Here is a 22,462-nt window from a genome sequence, read left to right as displayed (position 1 = left end):
TTGTCTCTATCAACTGTTTATACATGCTCAAGCCACTTCGTCTTTGTCAAGTGAAAATATTGTTCTTCGTTGGGAAGATCATGTCAATTGTGTAATCCTCTAGAGTCTAGAATATTTAAGGCTGTTTTATTTGCTAAAGTTGTGTCATGCGTGAGAAGATAATAAGATGGTTTTTGTTGGGAAGGAATGAAACTCTTGTAACATGTCTATGCGTTTCGTGAAGTGCAAGCTATCAATGTGTGGATTTCCATGGAAGAAGAACTCCATGCATATTTGCCTGAACTTTAGTCATACGTGCTTTAAATTCATGCACAAGTGCCTGAACTTCAACATGTGTAAGAAATTCAATCATATGTGTTGCCTCTTAACTTCAAACATCTTTTAACTTTCAGACATAAAATTTAACAACTTCAACTCCGCATGTCTGAAGTTATTCCAAATAACTAAACTTACAAAATGTTACTCTATTAGCTTTAGAACATACTCCCTCCGTCCCACAATAAGCGTCACCTTAACAAAAAAAAAATTATCACATAATAAGTGTCACCTTAGAAAATCAAGACATAAATTAACTAGTTTTTCTCAACTCTACCCTTAAGCTAAAATGACAAGTTAAAGTAGCATCTAAATGATGATTGAAAAAGCCACATAATAACTTAATAATGTTGGATTATCAATGTCAAAAGAATTACTACTTGTGCATGCTCTAATAAAAAAGAAAAAGTAATTTGTCTTTATTATATAGAGGCAATTTGATAAACTTCACATTTCATTATTAGTTTCTTAATATACGTGTTTTTAGCTAAAGTGACACTTATTATGGCATGGAGAGAGTAACTTAAATAGGGCCCCCAAATTCAGCTATTTGCGCACTCCTCCCTGTAATAAGTCAGTTAAAAACAAAACCAAAACCTAAGCCAATTTTACTTAACTAATTTTTGTTATAGTATCTTTGGTACATACAATTACATCAGAGGCAAAAGTTTCAAATGATCAACTTTGATGACATTGTTTTTTAAGAGTCCTAATAACAAAATCACTGTGGAGGAAAGTCGCCTCAAGTAACTGTCTAAAATCTGTTTGTTCATGACGCTTCTGTTTTCAATGCATGCAAGTCAGCTATAAATTGAGCATCTTTTCCCCTCATCAATGCAAAAGAGATTTCATTAAGAAATTTCTCAATGGCTTTTACAAAAATGGAATATGGTATTGCCCAAAAATACTGCCATTACCACTACATAATTACAAAAGCAGCAGCTTACAATAGGAATGAACAATGACAAAACATCGAAGGATGAATGTTAATAATGTAGCTCTGTTCATGCCAGCAATTCTAGTCCTTGTTTCTAGATGATCGATCTTTTCGTTGTCCACCAAGAATACGAGAAATCTGAAGACCTCTACTGAACGCTTGGTTGAACAGCATACGAGTTTGGAACTCAGACACAAATGGAAACCATGCCAGAAAAGCAACTGGAGTGAATAGAAGCAATCCCATCACAATCTCGTAGCCACGAGCTAGAGTCCGAACTGATCCCCAGAATCCAAATCTCCGAACAGCAGGCTTCAATGCTTGAGCAATCTGAAAATAAGAAGATGCAAGCAGAAGGAAATTACTAACAGCCTAAACTGCAAACAGGTTTCCTTCATGCACAAAGGCTGTAATGCCATCTCAGGTTCTTCAATAGTCGTACCAATATAAATGTTGTATTTTAAAACAACAACCAAATGTGAACCTTCTAATGTATATCAAGTGTTATCCTATTCTCCTTTTATCGGAATTTTTAGATTTTGATCACCATAACTCTGCTGTGTTTACACATCTTTGGTTGAAGTTCACAAAAAGAAAAGAATTATAGTTGAAGTTGAAAAGAGTACTTGGAAGTTAACGTTGTGTTTAAACATGAATTTTACTTGGGAAAAAGTTAAAAGAATTGCAAGTACATGCCATGAATTTTACTTAGAAAAAGTTAAAAGAATTGTGAGTACATGCCATTATATATAGTACTTGAAATACTCAAACAAGTTTTTCACTATCTGCAAATACTGAATTATTATTATCTATGGCGAAACAGTCTACTTAAAGCTTTTCAAAGGGTATGTTTGCTTCCGATTGTTTAATGAGTAATATGTTTGGTTTGCAACAGCATTAACTATATTTCTTAAAGTATAACTGCGTATTATTTCCCTTGCACTCCATGTAAATGGGAATTTTACTTATCTCTATACTAGTACAGATAGCTTAGTTTGTGCAGGCGTTAATATTGACTAATTCCTATCGACGAACAACATTTAAATGCAGCCAACAAAGAGGAGTACCAAATAGACCCTAAAATTTCCTTATACAACGAGTACGCCTCAAACCCAAGCAAGGTGGGGCCTAAATTTTCTTCATTGCAAGAAAATCACGCGTCATATTTGTATCCTTTTCTATGCTCTGCTCAGTTATTAATGGATCAACAATTCCGAGTAGAATAAATAGCACCAAAAGAACACTTGTTAGTGCTATGACATAAAAAGCCGCCGAGTATGGAAAATTTTATTGGATCACCGATATGAGATGTTAATGTTTAAATCTGGATAAGAAAAACATAAAAAAGGATGATGACTAACCAGAAGCATGCCCCAGCCAGTTGGCAAGAAAGCGAGAACACACACCAGCATGTCTTTAGGAGTCATATGGAGAAGTGTCATCAGAATCACCAGTGTTGCAATAAATGTTAAGAATATCAATCCCTTTATAAGACGGAACACGAGTTGCAGATTTGCACTGAATTTTCGCCGACCAACAGATATTGTCTGAAAAATATAGAAAAATAAATCAGAAAAAGATAAAAGCATAATAATACTTGTCAGGGTATGTTAATTTAAAGGGGTGGTTATTAACACTTTGTGTTGGTCATTGTTATCAAAGCAACAACAAAGAGAAGTCAGATGAGCCCATCCTATTTTATTTCGAAGCATTCCATATTTTTCAGGTAAAAAAGTTGAAAGTATCTCAAGTTCGAAAACAGTTTTCAGATATATAGAGATCCTTCCATTTCCTTTTGGATATACAATGAACCATCGGATGTCACAAGCAGAGAAAAATGCTCATTATTTTTGTATCATATGAAGAATTTGGTCTTACCTTCATGACAAATAGTACCAGAAATATTACCAACCATGATGCACCATAAACCTGTAATTCATGCAGAAATATTAGAATAGTGAACTGACGTCTATTTTAGAGCAAAAGAAGGGTTGATCCAAGGCATACCAGGAAACTCTGATTTTTTATTGTGATCTTCAAGTGATAGACGAGCCCATACTGATAGATAAAGAAGCGCAAAGACAACAGAATTTCAGCAACAATACCACGTATTCCGGAATGCCTAAGATGCTCTTGTTCCTCCTCCCACCATGATTCCCAACTTTTCTCTGGTGGAACACCAATACCTCCTCTGTTACTTATCCATTTATTCCAATCAGTCCAATCATCAACTATCTTTTGCCATTCAAAACCAGAGGGGTTGAAGAGGAAGGGAGCAAAGAGCCAGGTTCCCACCATGAACCACATCGACACAGTGATCAAGATATATGCAATAGCTCCTCTATATTCTTGTCCAAAAATTTGATACACAAGTAATAATATCATCAACTCGAGGCCCTTGACAAAGTGGCTACGAGAGTAGAACCGATAATTATCAGCAAACTTGGCATGAAACACCACGAAACCACGACCAGTAGGCCTGTATTTTGCACCTCCGTGAAGCAATGTTCTTCCATAATAATGGGTTTTTGTTCCAAGTGAAAACGTGAAGAATACTGGTGCCAACTGCAGTTGCATCAGTATGAATTCACTGAGTGCTGTGCGGAATCCCTTTTCCAAACCAATCTCCATCATCATAGGGAGGGCCATCAAAAACCCAATTTGCACAAAAGACTGCGAAGCAAGGGCCACTTGAAGAGGTTTGTTGTCCCGGATAGCTGGTTCATTACTGAGCCCTTCCTCAAGTCCACTGAGGACAAGGTAAAGGCGTCCATAGAGGAACACATACACGGTGAGGACTGTAATCTGCAGGGCCAAGCAGGAAAACTTATTTTTAAAAAAAGGGCATTTTTTTCATTTTTGGCCCGTATGCAAAAATTAATTACAGGCACTAGCCAAAATATACAAAATCTATACACTGACTATGTATATGATATCTATATTAAATGTATATTTATGTATATTATGTGTATATATATACTTGATATACAAGATATATACATTTGCAGGATTATTCTTTAGAGTGGTCCAAAAATGTAATCATCCCTTGGAAAAACCAATCAATAAACAGTGAAGGTTGAGCTAACATACCAAGGTACTGAAATAGAATCCAATGGTAGTGAAATAACATGATAACATTCTGAAATAATCAAAACGATGTCCAAGCCTGTATAAATCTCGACTCAGGGTCTGTTCTCCATTGCCATTGGCAATTTTGGCCTCAAATAGAGATATCTGATTAAGTCCCACATCCCTCCCTTTACCAACTTGAATGTATTCATGGTGAGTAACATTGCCTTCACGAAGTGTAGAATTAAATCCTACAAGAACCATAATGAAGAAATTAGGCTCTCAAGTCGAATTTCATAAGTAGGAAAAAGACAACCATTAAGGTAAAGACGTTCAAATTTCACACAGTTTGTGGACCTACCAGCAAATATATCCTCACTTAAGTTGATAATCTTAGAAGCTTTACTAACCCCACCCCTTGTAAGGTGGAAAAGTCTGTCAAAAATATCAGGGTGGCCATAATGGAATCGAACCCTGCAGAAATATAAAGTGGAAGTTGTTAAATATGAGTCGGGAAAGAGCCAACATTCATATCGGAGATCGGACTTTGACTTGGACAAATAGAAACAAAGTTCTCTTTTATAGAATATTTGTTAAAAACCTTGCTAAATTAGAAACAGAAATAAGGATGAGCACTGGAAATTTAAAGTTCTTACTTCAGAGGGTTTGCCAACAGTCTCTGACCTATTGTCACAAAACTTGTCTCTTGATTTGACATAAACCAAGCGAGAGAAGAAACACTGCATCAGACCAAACAAGAGATAAGTAATGTTCCAATAAAACAATTTAATATACTACTAATACTGAAAAAGATTCAGGACGCACGAAATACTATTATAACAATTGTTACCTTCCAGTAAATATGTGCTCCCTCAGCCCCAGTATCGTAGGGAACCTCACACCATCATGTTTCTTAAGAAATTCTTGGAGCAAATTCCTCACTTTTAAGGCTTCCTCCATATAGTTATCCTAGAAACAGATATTTAATGTAATGAATTGGAGAGATTGAAATCAACATCTCGTATTGTTATAATGACATACCTGATTCATATCTATAGTCTGCAGCCCTTCTCCGCGAGTGAATATAATAGCATGATTCTGGTTTTCAGGCTTTCCCTCACCCAAGATAGCAGGACCTGGAAGTTTTATGCGGTAGATAACCTAAAAGCAGAAAACAGAATTAAAATTTAGAAGGTATTGCCAATAATTATAGAAAAAAAAATACCGTTCTGGCTAGTGCAACTTCACAAGAATGTCTAAATTGCTTTGTAAATGGCATTTCAAAAACTGGCTTTTGGGTTAAGCTATATGACTCCTCAGTGACCATGTTGCTCCATTCATAGGGAATGATATCTTGACTCTTTTCCTACTAAAAGAAATATATGTAATAATCATGACATATTATTTCACACTTCCTTCTTACCTGATCCAAGTTTTGACCAGGCTCAGTAGAATGTGAATTTGGCAGGGCAGCTTTGACCAGAGTGGAATAGTAGACCTTTGGATTAATTTTCTTGGACTTGTCTTTGCTTGGTGCTTCAATCTCATCAATATAAGCAACACGCATAGATGGGTACCTGTTAACGAAAATATATAGAGGTTGTTAGCACATTGCCTTATCAGATGGACTATCTAAAAGAGTTGACACATACGTTGTCATAAGCCGAAGAATATCTTGTGCACGTGGATCACCAGATCGCTTGTGAATACCATATAGCTGGCATGAAACAACATATGTGAATTTCATATCAGCAACTGCTTGACATTGTGCCCACAGAGACCTCTCTCCCTTCATCTGATCCTCATTTAATTCGATAGCCTTATACCCCTCCATCAAATCTGTTATCAAAAAAAGTAAACGACTTCTCAATTCAGGTGAATACGATGTTAGAAGGTAACTCAAGGATTCTTTGATAGTAGCCAATTACCATCATCCTGGGCCATATCAAGGAAAGCTTGAAGCTCTAGAGCTCTGCGGTAATACATCATCCCTCTCACTAGAAATCAGACAATGCATCAATGTGTCAACAAATTGTAAAGGAGTCTTACTATGAATTGCTTTAGGTGGAGTGAGGAAAGGATTTCAAAGAGGAAGGGGATGAACTAGAAAATATCAGTGTAATAAAATGCAAGAACATAGTCTTCTTTATCCTCGTATGCACCAGACAAATATCGACTCCATACCAGTCCTTGTTAAAGTTTGTCCTCTATATGAAGCCCAATGACGGAGGTTTTCTTCTAACTCAGTAGCCCGGTTTTCGTCTAACTCAGTAGACCATTTAAACCTAAGGTCGTCTTCAGTGGTGCAATCCACACGCTCAAGAAAATTGTTCCATTCATCTGTACGCCACCATTATCAGTTTAGTGAAAAAGGAGAAGGAACCAGAAGATTACATTTATATATTTAACAGACACAGGGAAAAATTACTAGCAGTAGATTTTGTGACGAGCATCTTGATAAATCAAGGTTAGCAACCAAACCTGGATAAATTTTCTGCAAATAGAACAGAATGGAAACACCATCTTCATTTTGTTTATCCAAATCATCTGATGAGAAAAGCACCTCCTCCGTGTAGTATGGGCTCAAGACACTAAAGTAAGAAAGATCAAGAAACAAGTCATCAACCTCTTGTGATAATATAAAATCTCCAAAAATAAACTATATTCTGCATTCCATGACTTAAGTTAATATGAATAAGATAAACCAACTCACTTATGGTTGAAGCTGTTGAAATTGTGTGAACATCCTAGTATAAGCTTGATATATTAGAGAAAACACACTTTTACTTAATTATGTCTTCAACACGGCCCCTCATGTTGATAGTGATTTGCACATCACATGTTAGGACCTGATTCTTTTTCATGGGAACAGGTGAAAATCCTTTTGATAATGAGTGGTGATGAACTTGAAACCAAGATCTCTGCCTGCTTTGGTACTACTTTAAAATTGAGGCACCATCTTCATCTAATAGTTTATTAAACCGTTAGAGAGCACACTTTTATTTACTTAATTATATCTTCATAACCTATTAGAATTGTCCAACAATTGCTTATTCTCCCCGCTTTATACTGTAGTTTGTTGTTTATTCACAATATCATTCTGAGATTGCTGCATTTGTTAAGACGTTTAGTGGTGGATAGTAGTGTATAATCCTCTAGTTCATGTTGTGCGAAGCTTTAGGCTTTAAATGAACATTCCTTCATTGATCTCTATGAAGATGGATGACACTAATTGTTAAGAGAATGGACCTTGGGCCTAACTCAAACTCCAAAGGCTAGCTCATGATGTGAGGACTGTCCAAAACAATAATAAGGAGAGAAAACAACTCATCCCTCCACCAATGTGGGATACTTAACACTCCTCCACCAAGCTTGCCAACTAGGAGCCCGTTTGGATTGGCTTAAAAGTTGCTTATAAGTTACTTATAAGCTGTTTTCAGCTTTTTTGAGTGTTTGGCTGGCCAACTTAAAGTCATTTTGTGCTTAAAATAAGCTCAAAAAAATAATTGGGCCCATTTGACTCAGCTTATCTAAAGCAGTTTATAAGCTGAAAACAGCTTATAAGCCAAAAAAAATAAGTTAGACTACCCCAACTTATTTTTTTTAACTTATAAGCTGCAAACAGCTTATAGGCATAAGCCCATCCAAACAGGCTCTAGAGCTTGGAAAGCTAGCTCATGAGGTGAGAATTGCCTAAGACCATATAAGTAGAAACAACATATCCCCCTCAGCCCAAATGAACATGTCTAAATGTTTGCATTTCCTTTACAACAAATAATTCTCAACCCTCACTCTCCAAATGCTACATTTTTCAAAGTTTTTAGAATTTTTCAATGGCGGTATGCGAGTGGCTCAGCATGTCAACCCAATGAATTAAGATAAAGTGCTTTTACATTATAACTCACTACCCATTTCCTTACTTTCCGTAATTTCTATTTCAACATTCTCTAAGATTTTCTGCTTTTGGGACAAGCACTTTCCCCCTTAAAACCCCCACTATGTAAATATAAAGACGATCCGTCCACTATAGGCACACCACGAAACCTCATTTGCTCTGCCCGTTTTCCCTAATAATGAGTTCCTGCCTCGTTGACTTAATATACACTAGAACCGCGATGTTAAGAAATGAATGTTGGGCCTAACTCACCTCAAAAGCTAGCTCATTAAGTGTGGATTGCCCAAAATAGCTCATAAGGAGACAAGCGACCCCTCCCTTAACCAATGTGGGCCAACTTAGCACCTCTTCACACGCCCGGGCCTTCTAATTGGAGTGTGGACACAATAATATGAGGCCCAACATTGGAACACACAATTGGAGATAACGACATTGTCAAAACTACCTATAATCAACCTCCATCTTCAGCAACAATCACTTACCAAAAGTAATTGTGAAAATAAACATGAAAACACGATATCATTGGCGTGCACCTATTGATAACGGGAAAAGATAAAGACCATCAAAAAACAAGTCACGAGGACTTACGAGAAAGAAAGCATATTGCGGACTTTTGGTGCTGAGGGCATGTCCATGAACAAAGAATTGGAAAAGAAGGATATTCGCCTCCTAGCTTCTAAGTTGGATGGTACATCCATTGCAGACTCCTTTACTGTAAGCAGCAAATACAACCTTTTGATCTGTCGAAAAATAACAACGGTCAAAAAAGGAAAATGAACACTTAACTGCAAATATATTTCCCCTGACTTGACCTACCTTCTCTGTCCAAGCTTCTGATTCAGCAGGGGGGAATTTGATAGCTCCAGCAGAAGCAAATAACTGATATTGCTGATCGAGAGGGACCACTCCTTCATATCCTGGGACTCCATGTATGGAATCTACCAAGCTGTTTGGTTGAAAAGAAAATGTCCAAACAGAATTTATTCACCAAATTCATGAATAACCTGTATGATTAGCGATTATAGGCCAGAGAAAAACCTTGATACGTGATCTTCCATCATAATATCTCGCGTAACAACTTCTAGCATATCTTGGAATAGAAGTACAACTTGATCCCTGTCCTCCTGCCTATTTTCTAGCTGTAATTTTTTTTTTTTTTTTTTTTAAAAGTTCAGTTTCAGTTCAATATTCCCAATCTATCAGCAAGAAAAATTGGATGTGTAGAAATATCCATAAAAGTGACAATGAAAAGAATTCAACAAGAACGGACTTTGAAAACCTACCAAGTACTTGATGAGCTTAACAAACAGCTCATAGAGACGGGGAAGAGCACTCATCCTGAATTCACTAATTAAGTCACCAGCCTCAATATGCTTGTCAACTTCTGAAAAGATAGACTCTATAACCCTAAATAAAAACACATATTGAGAAGTTACAACGTGCGCAAAGCTTTCAGAGCAAAGGAATAGCAGCATTAATCACTATATTCTTGTAGAAACTTACTCCTTCTCACGACGACCTGAAACCAAAACTTTTATCACATTGCGAAACGAAGCATAGCACTCACAAACAGCAGATGACATATATGGATCAGCCTCAATCCTCTTTTTTAGCTCACGGTCCTTTCCGTTGCTATCCTTAGCCATATCCACTGCTATTGGAATCTATTCATACAATTCGAATGAGTCAGAAAATCAAGTGAAACAAATATGCTATCAGCTACTGAGTTTTGGATGAAGGCAGGAATAATCGTTCGGAATACACAACTATACTAAACCCCACAATACATCAATACTAAAAAGAAGACCAAATAAATCCGGTCTAATCAAACCGAATGCACAATCATTTACCAACACTGCGAAATAAGTTTCCCTTTTAGTGCCAAATTTAAAAAGTAAAAATCTTTTATTGAGATGCAGCAAGTATGAGACAAAAAACTACCCCTAAAAAGAGAGAGAGAGAGAGAGAGAGAGAGAGAGAGAGAGAAGAAAACCTTGCTAGCAAGCAAAAATGGTGGCCACTGCACGAGATCCAACTCACGATCAGCCCAGTAAGGAACAAGCAAAAGGTCCATCTCACTGAAAATGAATGCAAGCATAACAGTAGTAAGTAAATGCATAATTTCAATTGACAAATAATGATGACGGAAAGGCCAAAATGATGTGTGTGACATTTAGAACTTACCGATTGCTAATAAGATCTTCCTCCCTAAAACTTGTGATTATTTTATTCCATAATTGAGCAAACCTTGCAGCTTCCTTTTCCTTGTTGGATGGCTCCTAATATATGATGACATTACACAAAACTCACAAGTTAAACTTCCTGATCACTTCCTTTTCGTTATTTATATGCTTAAATAAGTTTATATATTAGATATTAGAGACCAATGACAAGGGAAAAGAAGCCTAACCCTGGCGAATTTTCGAGAGAATGTTGCTTTTAGTCCTTTCTTTTTAGGTTGCTCACTCTTCTCCTCTGGTATCAAACAAGCATTAAAAGCACCAGGCAAAGACGAAAACCTGGACCTCAACATTCCTAACGTTCGAATCTGAAAGCAAGACAAGACATTAGAGGCCAACAAATAAACGTATAATATTTCCTCAGAGCAATCAATCCATATGTAATTCTAAGTTAAAACATTAAACATCAAAGTACAAGTCTGCAAATAGCTGCTGGTGAGGTTCAAATCACAATTTGTCCAGAAACAACTAGCAACAGCAATTGGATTAGCCTCTAAACTTTACTATGCCATGGCAAATAAGAACGAAAACTGAAAAGATTCTAAGCTACTGCACATAAATTAAAACCAAGCATATGATTCCTTGCATAGCTTAAAAAGAAACGAACATAAGTTGGTTACATGTTCAGCATTTTAATATGAGATTTTGTTACTGGCACTATAGTCAATCAGGTTGCTAGAAAGCCAACCCAAAACAAGAATGGTCACATCTCCTGTTTATTAATGACAAAAGCAAATCTAAATCTATTAGCTTCTCATCTTATTTTGTTAGAATTTGCAGAAACAGCTTATACTTAAAAAATGAGCAATCTATATTATGTTCATTTTTCAATTAGAATCCAAGATTATCTACCCACAAGAAAATCCAAGATTAAGAGACAAAAAGACCACAGAAGTGAAGCAGTTAACCACTAACCTCTCCAAGCTTACGGAATGCTCCATAAATACCACCGAATATTGTAGAGAATATGGCATACCATATCTGAGCATCCATGAAATAAACCTACAATAAAGTAAATCCGAGCAGTGTTTTAGCTAAATTGGAACAAACTACAAGTATTACACCATGCCTCTGTTAAAGATTATCCAAACGCAGGAGGAGAATCTTACAAGGATAACTGGAGCCCAAAGAGCGATAACAACACCAATGTTGCTGCTTGCTGCAAATCAAAATAGCCACATTAGGATCACGAGGAGAGGAGCATAATATCAAATATCTCAAAGTTCAAGTCAAGTTCATTACCATGGGGGAAAAATTCATGCCACTGGTAAGTGGTAATGTGGACACTCATAATCTTTCTTGTTGGTTCCACTAAAGGCTTTATCTGCAGCAAACAACTTTTCATTGTCAGTATAACTCGTAAAGCAGGCAACTTTTATGAACAGATTATATTGATTTGTAAATAAGGAAATAAACGTGAGGAACTGGGTGCATTTTTGCCTTTTAGCATCTACTACTCCTCTCCTTCATCAGCAATTTCTTGTTAAATGCTTATTTTAATAAACCAGAAATCTGGTCAAACATTATTTTTGTATTGTAAGTATTACAGCACAACATTTCCATTATTTGCAAGAAAGCCAATCTATGAGCACAAATCATTTTCAGGAGAAATGCTTATTCTAGTGAATCCTAAAACCATATAAGGAGACCACAACCCATTTCCTCAACCAATGGGACTTGACAGCAAAAAAGCATCATACATTCATACTTAGCAGAAGAAAGTCAAATACCAATTTATAAAACACTTAAGTAGGACAAAAATGTCTCTAAAATAAGACAATAACAGCTATTGGCTAGCACGTAAGAAGCTGATCCATATTACAACTCAATCTTCTAATTTGAAAGTGACATTGTCCTTCCAAGAATCGAATACATCTAAACAGAAATCAATAAATAAAACAAAATGCTTCAAGATTATATCGCTTGCTTTGCTAGACTAAAAGGTAAAAGTTGACAACAGAAGAAGCATTACCTCTATGTAAAAACTGAATGCTAGTTTTGTCGCGATCAAAAGTACCCAGAACATAGTGTATCTGAAATTTCGAATAAAAAGTGATCAGATGATTCAGATATAAAGTAGAACCATCAATCTGAAAGTTTAAAAGCTTCGACTTAGTGGTGTCATACTTGAACAATGAAAAGGTGCTCTCATGCATTCCTCTACCAACATACAGACGAGGCTGCCATTGATAACAAAAATTGTATCAGATTTCTAAACAGACGAATAAGTGCTCTTACAAATGCACAAACGAGTCAGATAACATATACCTGTGACCACCACATCATCAGCATCACAATTTTGTAGTGTGATCTCTCTAGGAATCGACGAACGAAGGGGAAAAGAAAGAGCAGAGCAGCAAGCATATTGGGTGACAAGTAGATTACCACAGCCAGTATAAACAGTGAAGGAGAATCTGAGTTGCTGCCAAACCAATTTCTAATGGCTTGGGCAAATGGAGGAGGATTTTCCCACGTATAAGCATATGTAACAGGTAAAACGATCACCCAAGCAGCTGCAGATATGACCTTCAATATATATCGTAGTTTAACATAGAATGGCATGCTTCGCCTAGCCTTCCAATTAAGCAGCACATCAAGAGTGGCTGCAACAATTTTAATGTAAGTTATTGTGTCAGAATAGTGTGGCAACACAAAAATAAGAGCACTGCAGTGAGGTCCACTTAAAAAAAAAGTAACTTCTTCAGCATACTTTTGTCATTCGTGACTGCCTGTGTGCAATCAAACTGTATCTGTTTCGGTTATACCGCTTTCCCTGGACTAAAGGACATATATTCTAATACTCCAGAGCATCAAATGCTAAATAATTTCTTTTTAGTGACAGTTTTGCCCGGCCAGCTTATTCACAGACTAATTTACTGGATACCTTTTAACTCCGTGCCGAGACAAACATCTTCACATAAATTGGGACGGAGGGAGTAGTATTTTAGCTCTATCAAAATGCACACATAAAACATTTACCTTAAAAGAAAAAAGAAAAGAAAAACAATCCTTCATGTATATCCCATCACTTACTGACAACTTCCAATTTCATGTATTATCCAATCACTTATTGAGAACTTCCAACCCTATAATCCATGAATATTGCAACAACCATGATAGAAAAATAATAGTGCAGCAAGATGGGACAGTGGGTAGCAAATTATGAAAGAGCTTCATACATACAATAATACAGCTTTCTATGCTGCAGAGAAGAGAAATTAGTTATTACAAACCTTGCCCAAGCTTCAAAACTGCAGCTGTTATAAACACACTCAATACTTTCTTGAAAACACCTGAAGTGAAAACCATGCTCAGTTCTCCCGAACCATTCCAAGCAATAATTATCATTGCCTACAAACAATCAACACTTCCTTGTCTAAATTACATAGTCAATTACAAAAAGATAAAGGATGATCCAAACATGGTTTCAAAAAGAAGGAAATACCTGTAAGCACAATATGAAGAAGCTCCACATTCTGTCAAAGCTCCTAAAGATGTGCAAATATGAGCGTATCTCAACAAAATTAACTTTCCCCAGCCAGCGATCACTAGAAGGCTTGTTCTCCTAAATATCACAATAAACTTGATCTAATTAGTTCATGAGTTCATGTCGTCCAGGATAAAGTTTCACTGAACTTTCCAAAAAACAGCAGATATTCTGGTGCATTAATCACATAAGCTAATGGGAGAGAGCGCGAGGACATTAGTTCTGTAACATCATAAAATAAAGAAAACTACGATTTCAAAAGGAATGGAAGCATGAATACTTAAAAAAAAAAATGGCCAAACACCGGAAAAACAGTTAAATTCACATGCATCGCCACGATTACAAACAGTAAACCATGAGCTCACATATCAGAGTCACTGACAGCAAAGTGCCTTTAACAAAGCTCACAATTTTTAGACCACACCCCAACTCTAAATGATTAAAAACAAAACCTTTGTTATATGGTGAGTTGTATAAACTATAAACAATAACCACAGACAAATGGTGCAAATGGGAAGGAAAAACTCACAGCTTCATTAAGACAAAAAACACAAACTCAAAAATGTCTTCAACTACCAGAACTATGCATATTGAACTAATAAAAGGTCCTCTTATTGCACGTTGAAGTTCAATTACGTGCATTAAAAGAAAAGGTTCAACTATCAGAACTATGCATATTGAACCAATAAAAGGTCCTCTTATTGCACGTTGAAGTTCAATTACGTGTATTAAAAGAAAAGGTTCTGAGCTGCATAGACAGAAAACAGAAAAGATATGTTCCTCCATACTGTCAGTACTATTGCCTATTACACCAAAAACCTAGGTCCTCTACATAGCACGTTTTACGTTTTAATCTATGCAGTGGATGGAGAAAGGGACCCTCATATTGTCAGTGCAATGCCCTATTTTTCTAAGAAAAGAAGTCTACGTACTAACAAGTCAGAATCTTATTTATGTTGAGTAGCAATATAATCCCTCTTATAGCACTATTTAGTCGTTTCAAACTAGAGGAACCTGAAACAGCAGATGCAACTTTTATCCTCCCCTTTAAAACTTAATTTAAATCAAGAAACTCAAAGACAATAGATAATCAATTTCCAGAAAATAATGTGTGCTATTAAGATGGCTTCTGCAGCTAAAAGCTTTACCCCATTTCTCTCAGCTCGCTGTTCTTCTGCAGGGAGGCAAAAGAAATCAGCATCAGCGCGCATGGGCCAACCTAATCTGAAGCAGTCCACTGACCTACAGTGTTACACATAAAGTCAGAAATACACAAAATAATGGATAACTGAACCAGAAAAAAGGAACAGAACGGGAAGGTTGACTACCAAAAGTATTCATTTAAATCATCATAGTTCCTCCACTGGGAATGCTTTGCTTTTCCTCTTCTGCTTCTTTCAGCTTCCTGAAAATGACAGAAAAGGATGTCAAAAAAAAAAAATTCCTACAAGTTCTAAAGAAAGCTAAAAATGCCAAAAGTGATTTATTTTTGCAATACCCGTGCAATCACTTCATAAATAGGAGTGACAACTTTTCCCAAGAAAGCCTCCTCGTCCCCTCCATAGGCTGGCTTAACATTTTCACCTGTCATGGGACTAACATTGCCAGCTAGCATGCCATAGAGTTCAAATGCCATGTGATGGTAAATATAGCATAGGCATTCTGGCATGAACCTTAAATTTGCAGCTTCCCCCCATATGAGAAGGTACAACCCCATATATAATAATTTACGCTGCTGTACTTCCTGTTGTATGGTCGGCAACCATAAACTGCTTTTCCTGTCCAAGTACTTGCACCATTTCTTGTAGTTTTTGAAAAGCTTCTTCATGACTTCATTCAAAGCACGCTCATCCAACTTGGGTTGTTGGTCAGGTTTTGGATACTGCCGTATGTGTACATTTGCAAGTAGCAAAATGAGATGCTCCCTTTGATTTGCAACACTATCTTTCTGAAACCCAAACATAGCTTGAAGCCAATCAAGAATATCTTCATCTTTCTTCTTCTTGTAATCTTTGGGCCATGGAAGACCTCTGGTATTTCGGAGAGCGTAAACAGCAGCCTGAATCTCAGGAAATCTCATAATTGCCTGATTTACACTATCAGGATCCAGAGGAAGAATATTATAAGGGACTAAGATCTGTGTTTTCTCAGCAACTTTATCATGAGTTTCCAAAATCTCACGATCAACTTCTACTGATTGAGTCTGATTAACTGCTTTCAAAACCTCAAAGAGTACATTTGCAGTTTGGTATGCCTTGGTAAGTTGTGCACGATCTGCTTTCTCGGCAGCATTTTGCAAAGCTTGAATGTACTTTTTGTAGTAATGCTGGTAAAAGCTCTGCATTTCACGTGCATCACTTTTTTTAACCCTTCCAATCAAGGTTGGATCATTTTCCTGAAAAATAAATTTGTTACACTCTTACACGAATTATAGCTGGGCACAAACATATCTGAGGTCTTCAATCAAATTTGATTAATGACCACAATTCCCAAAGCTGATAGCAACAAATAGCACTGGGAAAAGAAAGAACGAAAAGCAATAGATAAGAAAATATTGGACATGGAAAGAATGGTGATTGCCCTGAAAACTCATTCATGACGGGCACATGACCTTTTTAGTTGGATACCTAAGTATCATCTAACATACTTTCTACAGGACTATACTGTTAACTCATCAGAACTTCAAGGACATGGAACAAACGGATAGCGCAAAGGAGATAAAACTTCATCGGAGAAACAGGTTGAATAGAAAATATTGTCTTAGGACAACTATCCTTTACGTGTGCCGATATATTTTTAGGGAGAGAAAAATGAATGATTTGCCATACCCTTTCAAGCCGCTGCAGGAGGGACGTTTTAAATTGCCGAACACCACGTCCACTTGAGGTGGGATCTAGCCGATGAGCTTTCTCAAAAGCATAAAACCGACCTATAAACAGAGTATTGATGTCTGAGTGTTAGAATAGAGAACTAGAAAGCATCAAAAGAATAGAGAGCTAGAAAGCATCAAAATTTACAAACAATAAACCTACTGTACTTAACCACTTCTCTACCCACCATCCTATCACACTTATAATGAGAAATGAAGAGAGCACTACAGCTGCTACCTGATTCTCTCCCAGTTATCACGTTACCAAAATGACTGAGCAGGTGTTTGACCATAGATTTCAAATATTTTTCACTTTTGGAGTTTATGAAGTTGGAGTTGAAGATGGAGTTGTGTTTGGTTATACTTTTTGCAAAGGAGAGAAGAGAGCACTTTATTTGAAGTTTATGAAGATGGAGTTGGAAATTTTATAACCAAACGCCGATTTTGAAATAAAGTGAAAAATTATTCCAGAAAAAAGTGAACAATTCTCATGGCCAAACAGCTCCCAAGACTTTCTAGATTACAAGTAAAGGTTCCACAACAAATAACTACAGAGATGGGCTCAGAAACTCACATAGATATGCAACACGCGGGTTACTGGGCTCAACTTCATTTGCAACACGAAGAATAGGAGCAATCTCTGCTAGAGACGATGGCACCACTTCACTGTCAATCATCGACTCGCCAATGTTCCCCATCGTCTGTGTCCGTGTTATCCGCCGCTGCAGCGACGGCTCCGGTCCCCCTCTCGACGCCATTATAATTAGCTTTCACACCTTTATATCTTCACTTAATAAGTCTGAATACAAATTACATTGTGCAATCACATTAGCAGCAATTCAATAAGATTAAAAGCCTATAAAAGGAACAATAACAGGCAACTTATACATACAAAAGAAAAACTCTTTATTGCAACAGGACGCATCTTACAGATTAACATCACGCTAAATAGCTGCATTTACCATTGCTTGTTAGTTCAATAGATGGTGATCAAGATTTTAATAAATAAAAGAGATCATATTTTTTACCAGCCATTAGCATAAAACCAACAAAATGTACCTAAAAAAACAAACACACCCACATACAAAAAAAAAAAGTGAAAATTAGCATAAAAAATCAAGAAAAAAAGAGAACAACGCATATAGAGAGCAAGATGGGCATCTAGTTCAGCAAAGAAACAAAAAAAGAGATTTAGCAAAGTTAAGCAGGCCAAAAAAAAGCTGCATTCACAATTGATTGTTACCTCAAAAATGGTGATCAAGATTTTAAATAAATAAAAAAGATAACACCAGCAATATGAACAAGAAACAAACACACCCACATAGCAAAAAAAAGGTAAAATAGCAATAGAGCTACATTTACCATTGCTTGTTAGCTCAAAAATGGTGATCAAGATTTTGAATAAACAACAAAGCTTACAACTTTAGCAGGACTTTATCACAACACCAATAAAATGTACAAAAAACAAACACACTCACATACCAAAAAAAAAAAGGAGAAATTTTGCCAAAAAAAAAAGAAAAAGAAATACAGATAGCAAGATGGGAATCTAGTGTTCAGCAAAGCTATGTTGCTCGGACTCTCCAAAAATGATGTCGCACCCGTGTCGGATCCTTCAAAAATGCTCTATTTTTGGAGGATCCGACACGCACCCGTGTCCATTTTTGAAGAGTCCGAGTAACATAGCAGCAAAGAAACAAAGAACAAAAGGATTTAGCAAGCAACAGAGCTGCATTTACCCTTGTTTGTTAGTTCAAAAATGGTAATCAAGATTTTTTAAATAAAAAAGATTACATTTTTACCAGCACATTAGCTAAAACAAACACATCCATATACAAAAAAAGAGAACAACACATATAGCAAAGAAACAAAAAACAAAAGGATTTAGCAAACTTAGCAAGCAAAAGAACTGCATGCACCATTGTTTATTTGTTCAAGAAAAGGAGATCAAAATTTTTAATTTAAAAAAAAAAAATCATATCTATACCAGCACATTGGCACAAAATGTACAAAAAACAAACACCCTCACATACAAAAAAGGTAAAATTTTGCATAAAGATTCTAGAAAAAAGAAAACAGTGCATGCAAGATGGGCATCTAGAGTTCAGCAAATAAACAAAGAAAAAAAGATTTCAGCAAAGTTAAGCAGGCAAATGAGCTGTGCATTTTCAAGAGATGGTGATCAAGATTACAAATTTACTAACTTATTAGCATAAAACCAACAAAATGTACAAAAAAAAAAAAAAAACACATAGCCAAAAAGGTAAAATTTTGCAAAAATACAGAAAAAGAAAACAGTACATAGAGATAGCAAGAAGGGGCATCTTAGAGTTCAGTTAATGTGTTAAAATCATAAAAAAAAGGATTTAAGCAAAGTTAAGCAAGAAAAAAGAGCTGCATTTACCCTTGTTTGTTAGCTCAAAAATGGTTATCAAGATGTTAATAAACAAAAAAGGTGAAAATTTGCATAAAGATTTATAAAAAAAAATTTAAAAAAAAAGACAACTTAGTACATAGAGAGAGCAAGATGGACATCTAAGAGTTCAGCAAACAAAAATAAACAAAACAATTGCTTGTTGGTTCAAGATTTTGAATAAATGAAAAAAGATTACATTTTTACCAGCACATTAGCATAAAACCAACAAAATGTACAAAAACAAACACACCCACATAACAAAAAAGGTGAAATTTTGCATAAAGATTAAAATAAAAAAATAAAAAATAGAGCAAGATGGGCATCTAGAGTTCAGCAAAGAAACAAAAAACATAAATAATTTAAGCAAAGAAAAAAGAGCTGCATTTACCCTTGTTTGTTAGCTCAAAAATGGTGATCAAGATTTTAAATAAATAAATAAATAAATGAAAATAACAGCAGCAAAATGAACAAGAAACAAACACACCCACATAGCAAAAAAAGGTGAAATTTTTGCATAAGGATTTAAGCAAAATAGCTACATTTACCATTGATATGGTCATCAAGATTGTAAATAAATAAAAAAAAATTACATTTTTACCAGCAAACCAACAAAATGTACCAAAAAAAAACAAGGTGAAATTTTGCACAAAGATTCAAGTAATAGCTACATTTACCATTGTTTGTTAGCTCAAAAATGGTGATCAAGATTTTAAATAAATAATGAAAATAACACCAGCAAAATGAACAAAAAACAAACACACCAACATGGCAAAAAAAAAAAGGTGAAATTTTTGCATAAAGATTCAAGAAAGATAGCTACATTTACCATTGATTGTTAGTTCAAGAAAATGAAGAGAACTAGCAAGAACCAAACAAACCCTAGTAGTAGTAGTAGTAGTAGTAGTAGAGAGAGAGAGAGAGAGTGGTTTAATTCTTTTTTTTGGGGAGGCTGCAACATTAAGCAACTTAGCAAGAAAGAAAGCAGAAATGGTGATGAGAGGGAATTTGGTGGGGTGGTGGGGTAGGGTGCGGGGTGTGGGGGTGTGGGGTAACGGTAAAGTAAATCAAAAGTTGGAGCTTACAACTTGTTTGGATGGTTGTTAAACTGTTACTTAAATTTTTAAATCTATGGATCTGAAGTTATAACGACGATATTTTTCATTTTGTATAATGACCGATTTAGTGTTATCACGTGTTACTTTATTTGTTTATTGTTATATAATAACGAAAAGTCTCATTTTGTGTAACGGTCGATTTAGTGTTATCGCGTCTTACCTTGACTGTTTATCGTTATGTACTGGCGAAAAGTCTCATTTTGTGTAATAGCCGATTTAGGTTATCGCGTCTTACCTTGTTTGTTTATCGTTATGTGACGACGAAGAGTCTCATTTTGCATAACAGTCGATTTAGTGTTATCATGTCTTACCTTGTTTGTTTATCGTTATGTGACGACAAAAAGTCTCATTTTGCCCAACTTTTTCTCATTTTTTTTTACTTATTATCTAATAATTTTGTTTTATCCTTTATCATAACTTTTTATAGTAGTTCTATCATGTATCCTATTTTTTTTAGGTTTATTCTTTAAATTATTGATATGTAACATTATGTAATGACAAAAAATAATACCACTTACCCAAACATTATACTCATCAAAACGATACAGCGCGACACAATAAAATGTAATACCATGCATTATGAGACAATATATGAAAACCATCCAAACAGAGTGTTAATGTGGAAAAAAAAAAAAAAAGGAGGGGGCATTAGTGGGGTGGTGAGGGTAGAGTGTGGGGAGGCAACGGAAAAGTAAGTCAAAATTTGGAGTTTAGTGTTAAAAAAGGTAGGACATGGGATTAGTGGGGGTCACTCTGTCAAGTATCGAGGTTACTATGTTTTTGGAAAGGCCCTTGTTCGGTGGTTATATTACTAATGTGCCATTATATGCCCAAGGTGAAATATGAGTTACTCTTTTTTTTTTTTTTTTTAAGGTTCTCATCGGTATGTTGTCTCATATTGGAGTTCAACTATGTCCAGATTCATGTTGCTTGCGTGGGGTCCTATTTAAAAAGCGTTTCCTATTAAGAGTTTTTTCATATTCAGGGCTCGAACTCGAAACTTCTAATTAAGAAAATAACAATTTCATCTGTTGCACCACATTCTTTGATGGTAAAATATGAGTTACTTGTTCATGAATAAGATTTGAAATAAAAGATTATATATCCGGGGTAATCTCACCTGATATTATAAATATTTATTTATTAACTTGATTTATTATTTTAACCTTAAACATGAAATGTAGAATTTGAAGTTTAAAATATAAGTTTTAACTGATTAGCACCCAATTGTCTGCCACCAAATTTGTGATTGTTCGCAAGTCGTTTTCCTTCTTCACTTTATTCATAATTGTCACATCTAAGATTACTAACTTATGTTGTGTGATCATTGCTTCTCGTGGAATAACTACGCTGCATGTATTAGGGCATCTCCACCCCCATTGCACCATTTTTTTGCATCAAAATGGTGCAAATTAATTCCAACCCATTGCATCATTTTTTGCACCAAAAAAAATATATTTCTTTTATATTCTTCTCTCTCTTTTATATTATATTGTTTTCTTTTACTTAAATTTTATTTTTAATTTCATAAAAAAAATCCTTTTTTTTTTACATATGCATCCCATGTAATTCATAATCCTTTGTTATATAATCATTTAATATAAAATTATTTTATACCATAAAATTTTAAATAATATAAATTGTAAGCAAATATTATACGTTATACATATTAATGGATAATTCAAATAAAAGTGAAATCATTGATAAAATATAATTAAATAAATACTATTACATTAAGGTAGAATTTATTTTAATTTCTACATAAATATTCAACTTCCATGATTAGTCCAATCAGAAAATAATCGACTTGTTGAGTTGTTGGCAAAGTCAGGTGCAGACAGGCAGCAAGATTTGGAGATGAAAGATAGAGCTTTGAAACTAAAAGAATTTAAAGAAGAAAATAAAATTTTATTGTCGCATTTAGATTCTATTGGTGATCCAAATATTCGTGAATTTATTCGACAAGACCAAAAATGAATAATGGATAAAAGAAGTCAACAATTTCAACAGCCACAACCACAACAATCTTCTGCCCCATAAACTCAATATTTTAATGATATTGGTGAATCTGGAAACAACCTACCAGAGTACTAAATTATTGTTATAATTTTCTAAATTA

At 35.4% G+C, this 22,462-nt stretch overlaps 1 protein-coding gene across 2 annotated transcripts; it reads right to left on the bottom strand.

Annotated features, from left to right (window-relative positions):
- Positions 1 to 1,135: 1,135 nt before the first annotated feature.
- LOC132626007 (callose synthase 3-like) lies at positions 1,136 to 20,209 on the bottom strand. Of its 2 annotated transcripts, none has more exons than XM_060340708.1 (36): positions 20,055 to 20,209; positions 17,387 to 17,611; positions 16,772 to 16,872; positions 15,442 to 16,338; positions 15,272 to 15,348; positions 15,092 to 15,185; positions 13,902 to 14,021; positions 13,690 to 13,807; positions 12,725 to 13,059; positions 12,584 to 12,636; positions 12,429 to 12,489; positions 11,699 to 11,780; positions 11,566 to 11,615; positions 11,372 to 11,458; positions 10,627 to 10,764; positions 10,401 to 10,495; positions 10,210 to 10,294; positions 9,720 to 9,880; positions 9,500 to 9,623; positions 9,255 to 9,355; positions 9,033 to 9,162; positions 8,805 to 8,956; positions 6,803 to 6,912; positions 6,506 to 6,661; positions 6,250 to 6,318; positions 5,974 to 6,160; positions 5,745 to 5,898; positions 5,363 to 5,482; positions 5,172 to 5,290; positions 4,978 to 5,061; positions 4,683 to 4,795; positions 4,343 to 4,572; positions 3,260 to 4,057; positions 3,131 to 3,181; positions 2,614 to 2,799; positions 1,136 to 1,582 (listed from the first exon to the last, which is right to left on the bottom strand). In XM_060340708.1, the coding sequence occupies exons 2-36, from the start codon at positions 17,568 to 17,570 to the stop codon at positions 1,334 to 1,336; spliced, it is 5,871 nt and encodes a 1,956-aa protein (XP_060196691.1). In that variant the 5' UTR covers positions 17,571 to 17,611; positions 20,055 to 20,209; the 3' UTR covers positions 1,136 to 1,333. The 2 variants fall into 2 exon arrangements, with proteins under 2 accessions (XP_060196691.1, XP_060196692.1); XM_060340709.1 differs by lacking the exon at positions 20,055 to 20,209 and adding an exon at positions 17,705 to 17,776.
- Positions 20,210 to 22,462: the final 2,253 nt, after the last annotated feature.

The sequence above is a fragment of the Lycium barbarum genome, chromosome 2 (genome assembly GCF_019175385.1).
Source record: "Lycium barbarum isolate Lr01 chromosome 2, ASM1917538v2, whole genome shotgun sequence".
Lineage (NCBI taxonomy): Eukaryota > Viridiplantae > Streptophyta > Magnoliopsida > Solanales > Solanaceae > Lycium > Lycium barbarum.
The sequence above is the reverse complement of the archived record's forward strand: the minus strand, read 5'-3'. Positions and strand labels throughout refer to the sequence as shown.

What these genes read in the sequence shown, in the direction of transcription:
- LOC132626007 (XM_060340708.1), bottom strand. Translation starts at nt 17,570, where the DNA reads ATGGCGTCGAGAGGGGGACCGGAGCCGTCGCTGCAGCGGCGGATAACA. An exon ending in CATTCCGTAAGCTTGGAGAG is followed by an intron (nt 10,765 to 11,371) that starts GTTAGTGGTTAA and finishes TCTTGCTTTCAG; the next exon opens with ATTCGAACGTTAGGAATGTT. An exon ending in ATGGAAGATCACGTATCAAG is followed by an intron (nt 9,163 to 9,254) that starts GTTTTTCTCTGG and finishes TCAACCAAACAG; the next exon opens with CTTGGTAGATTCCATACATG.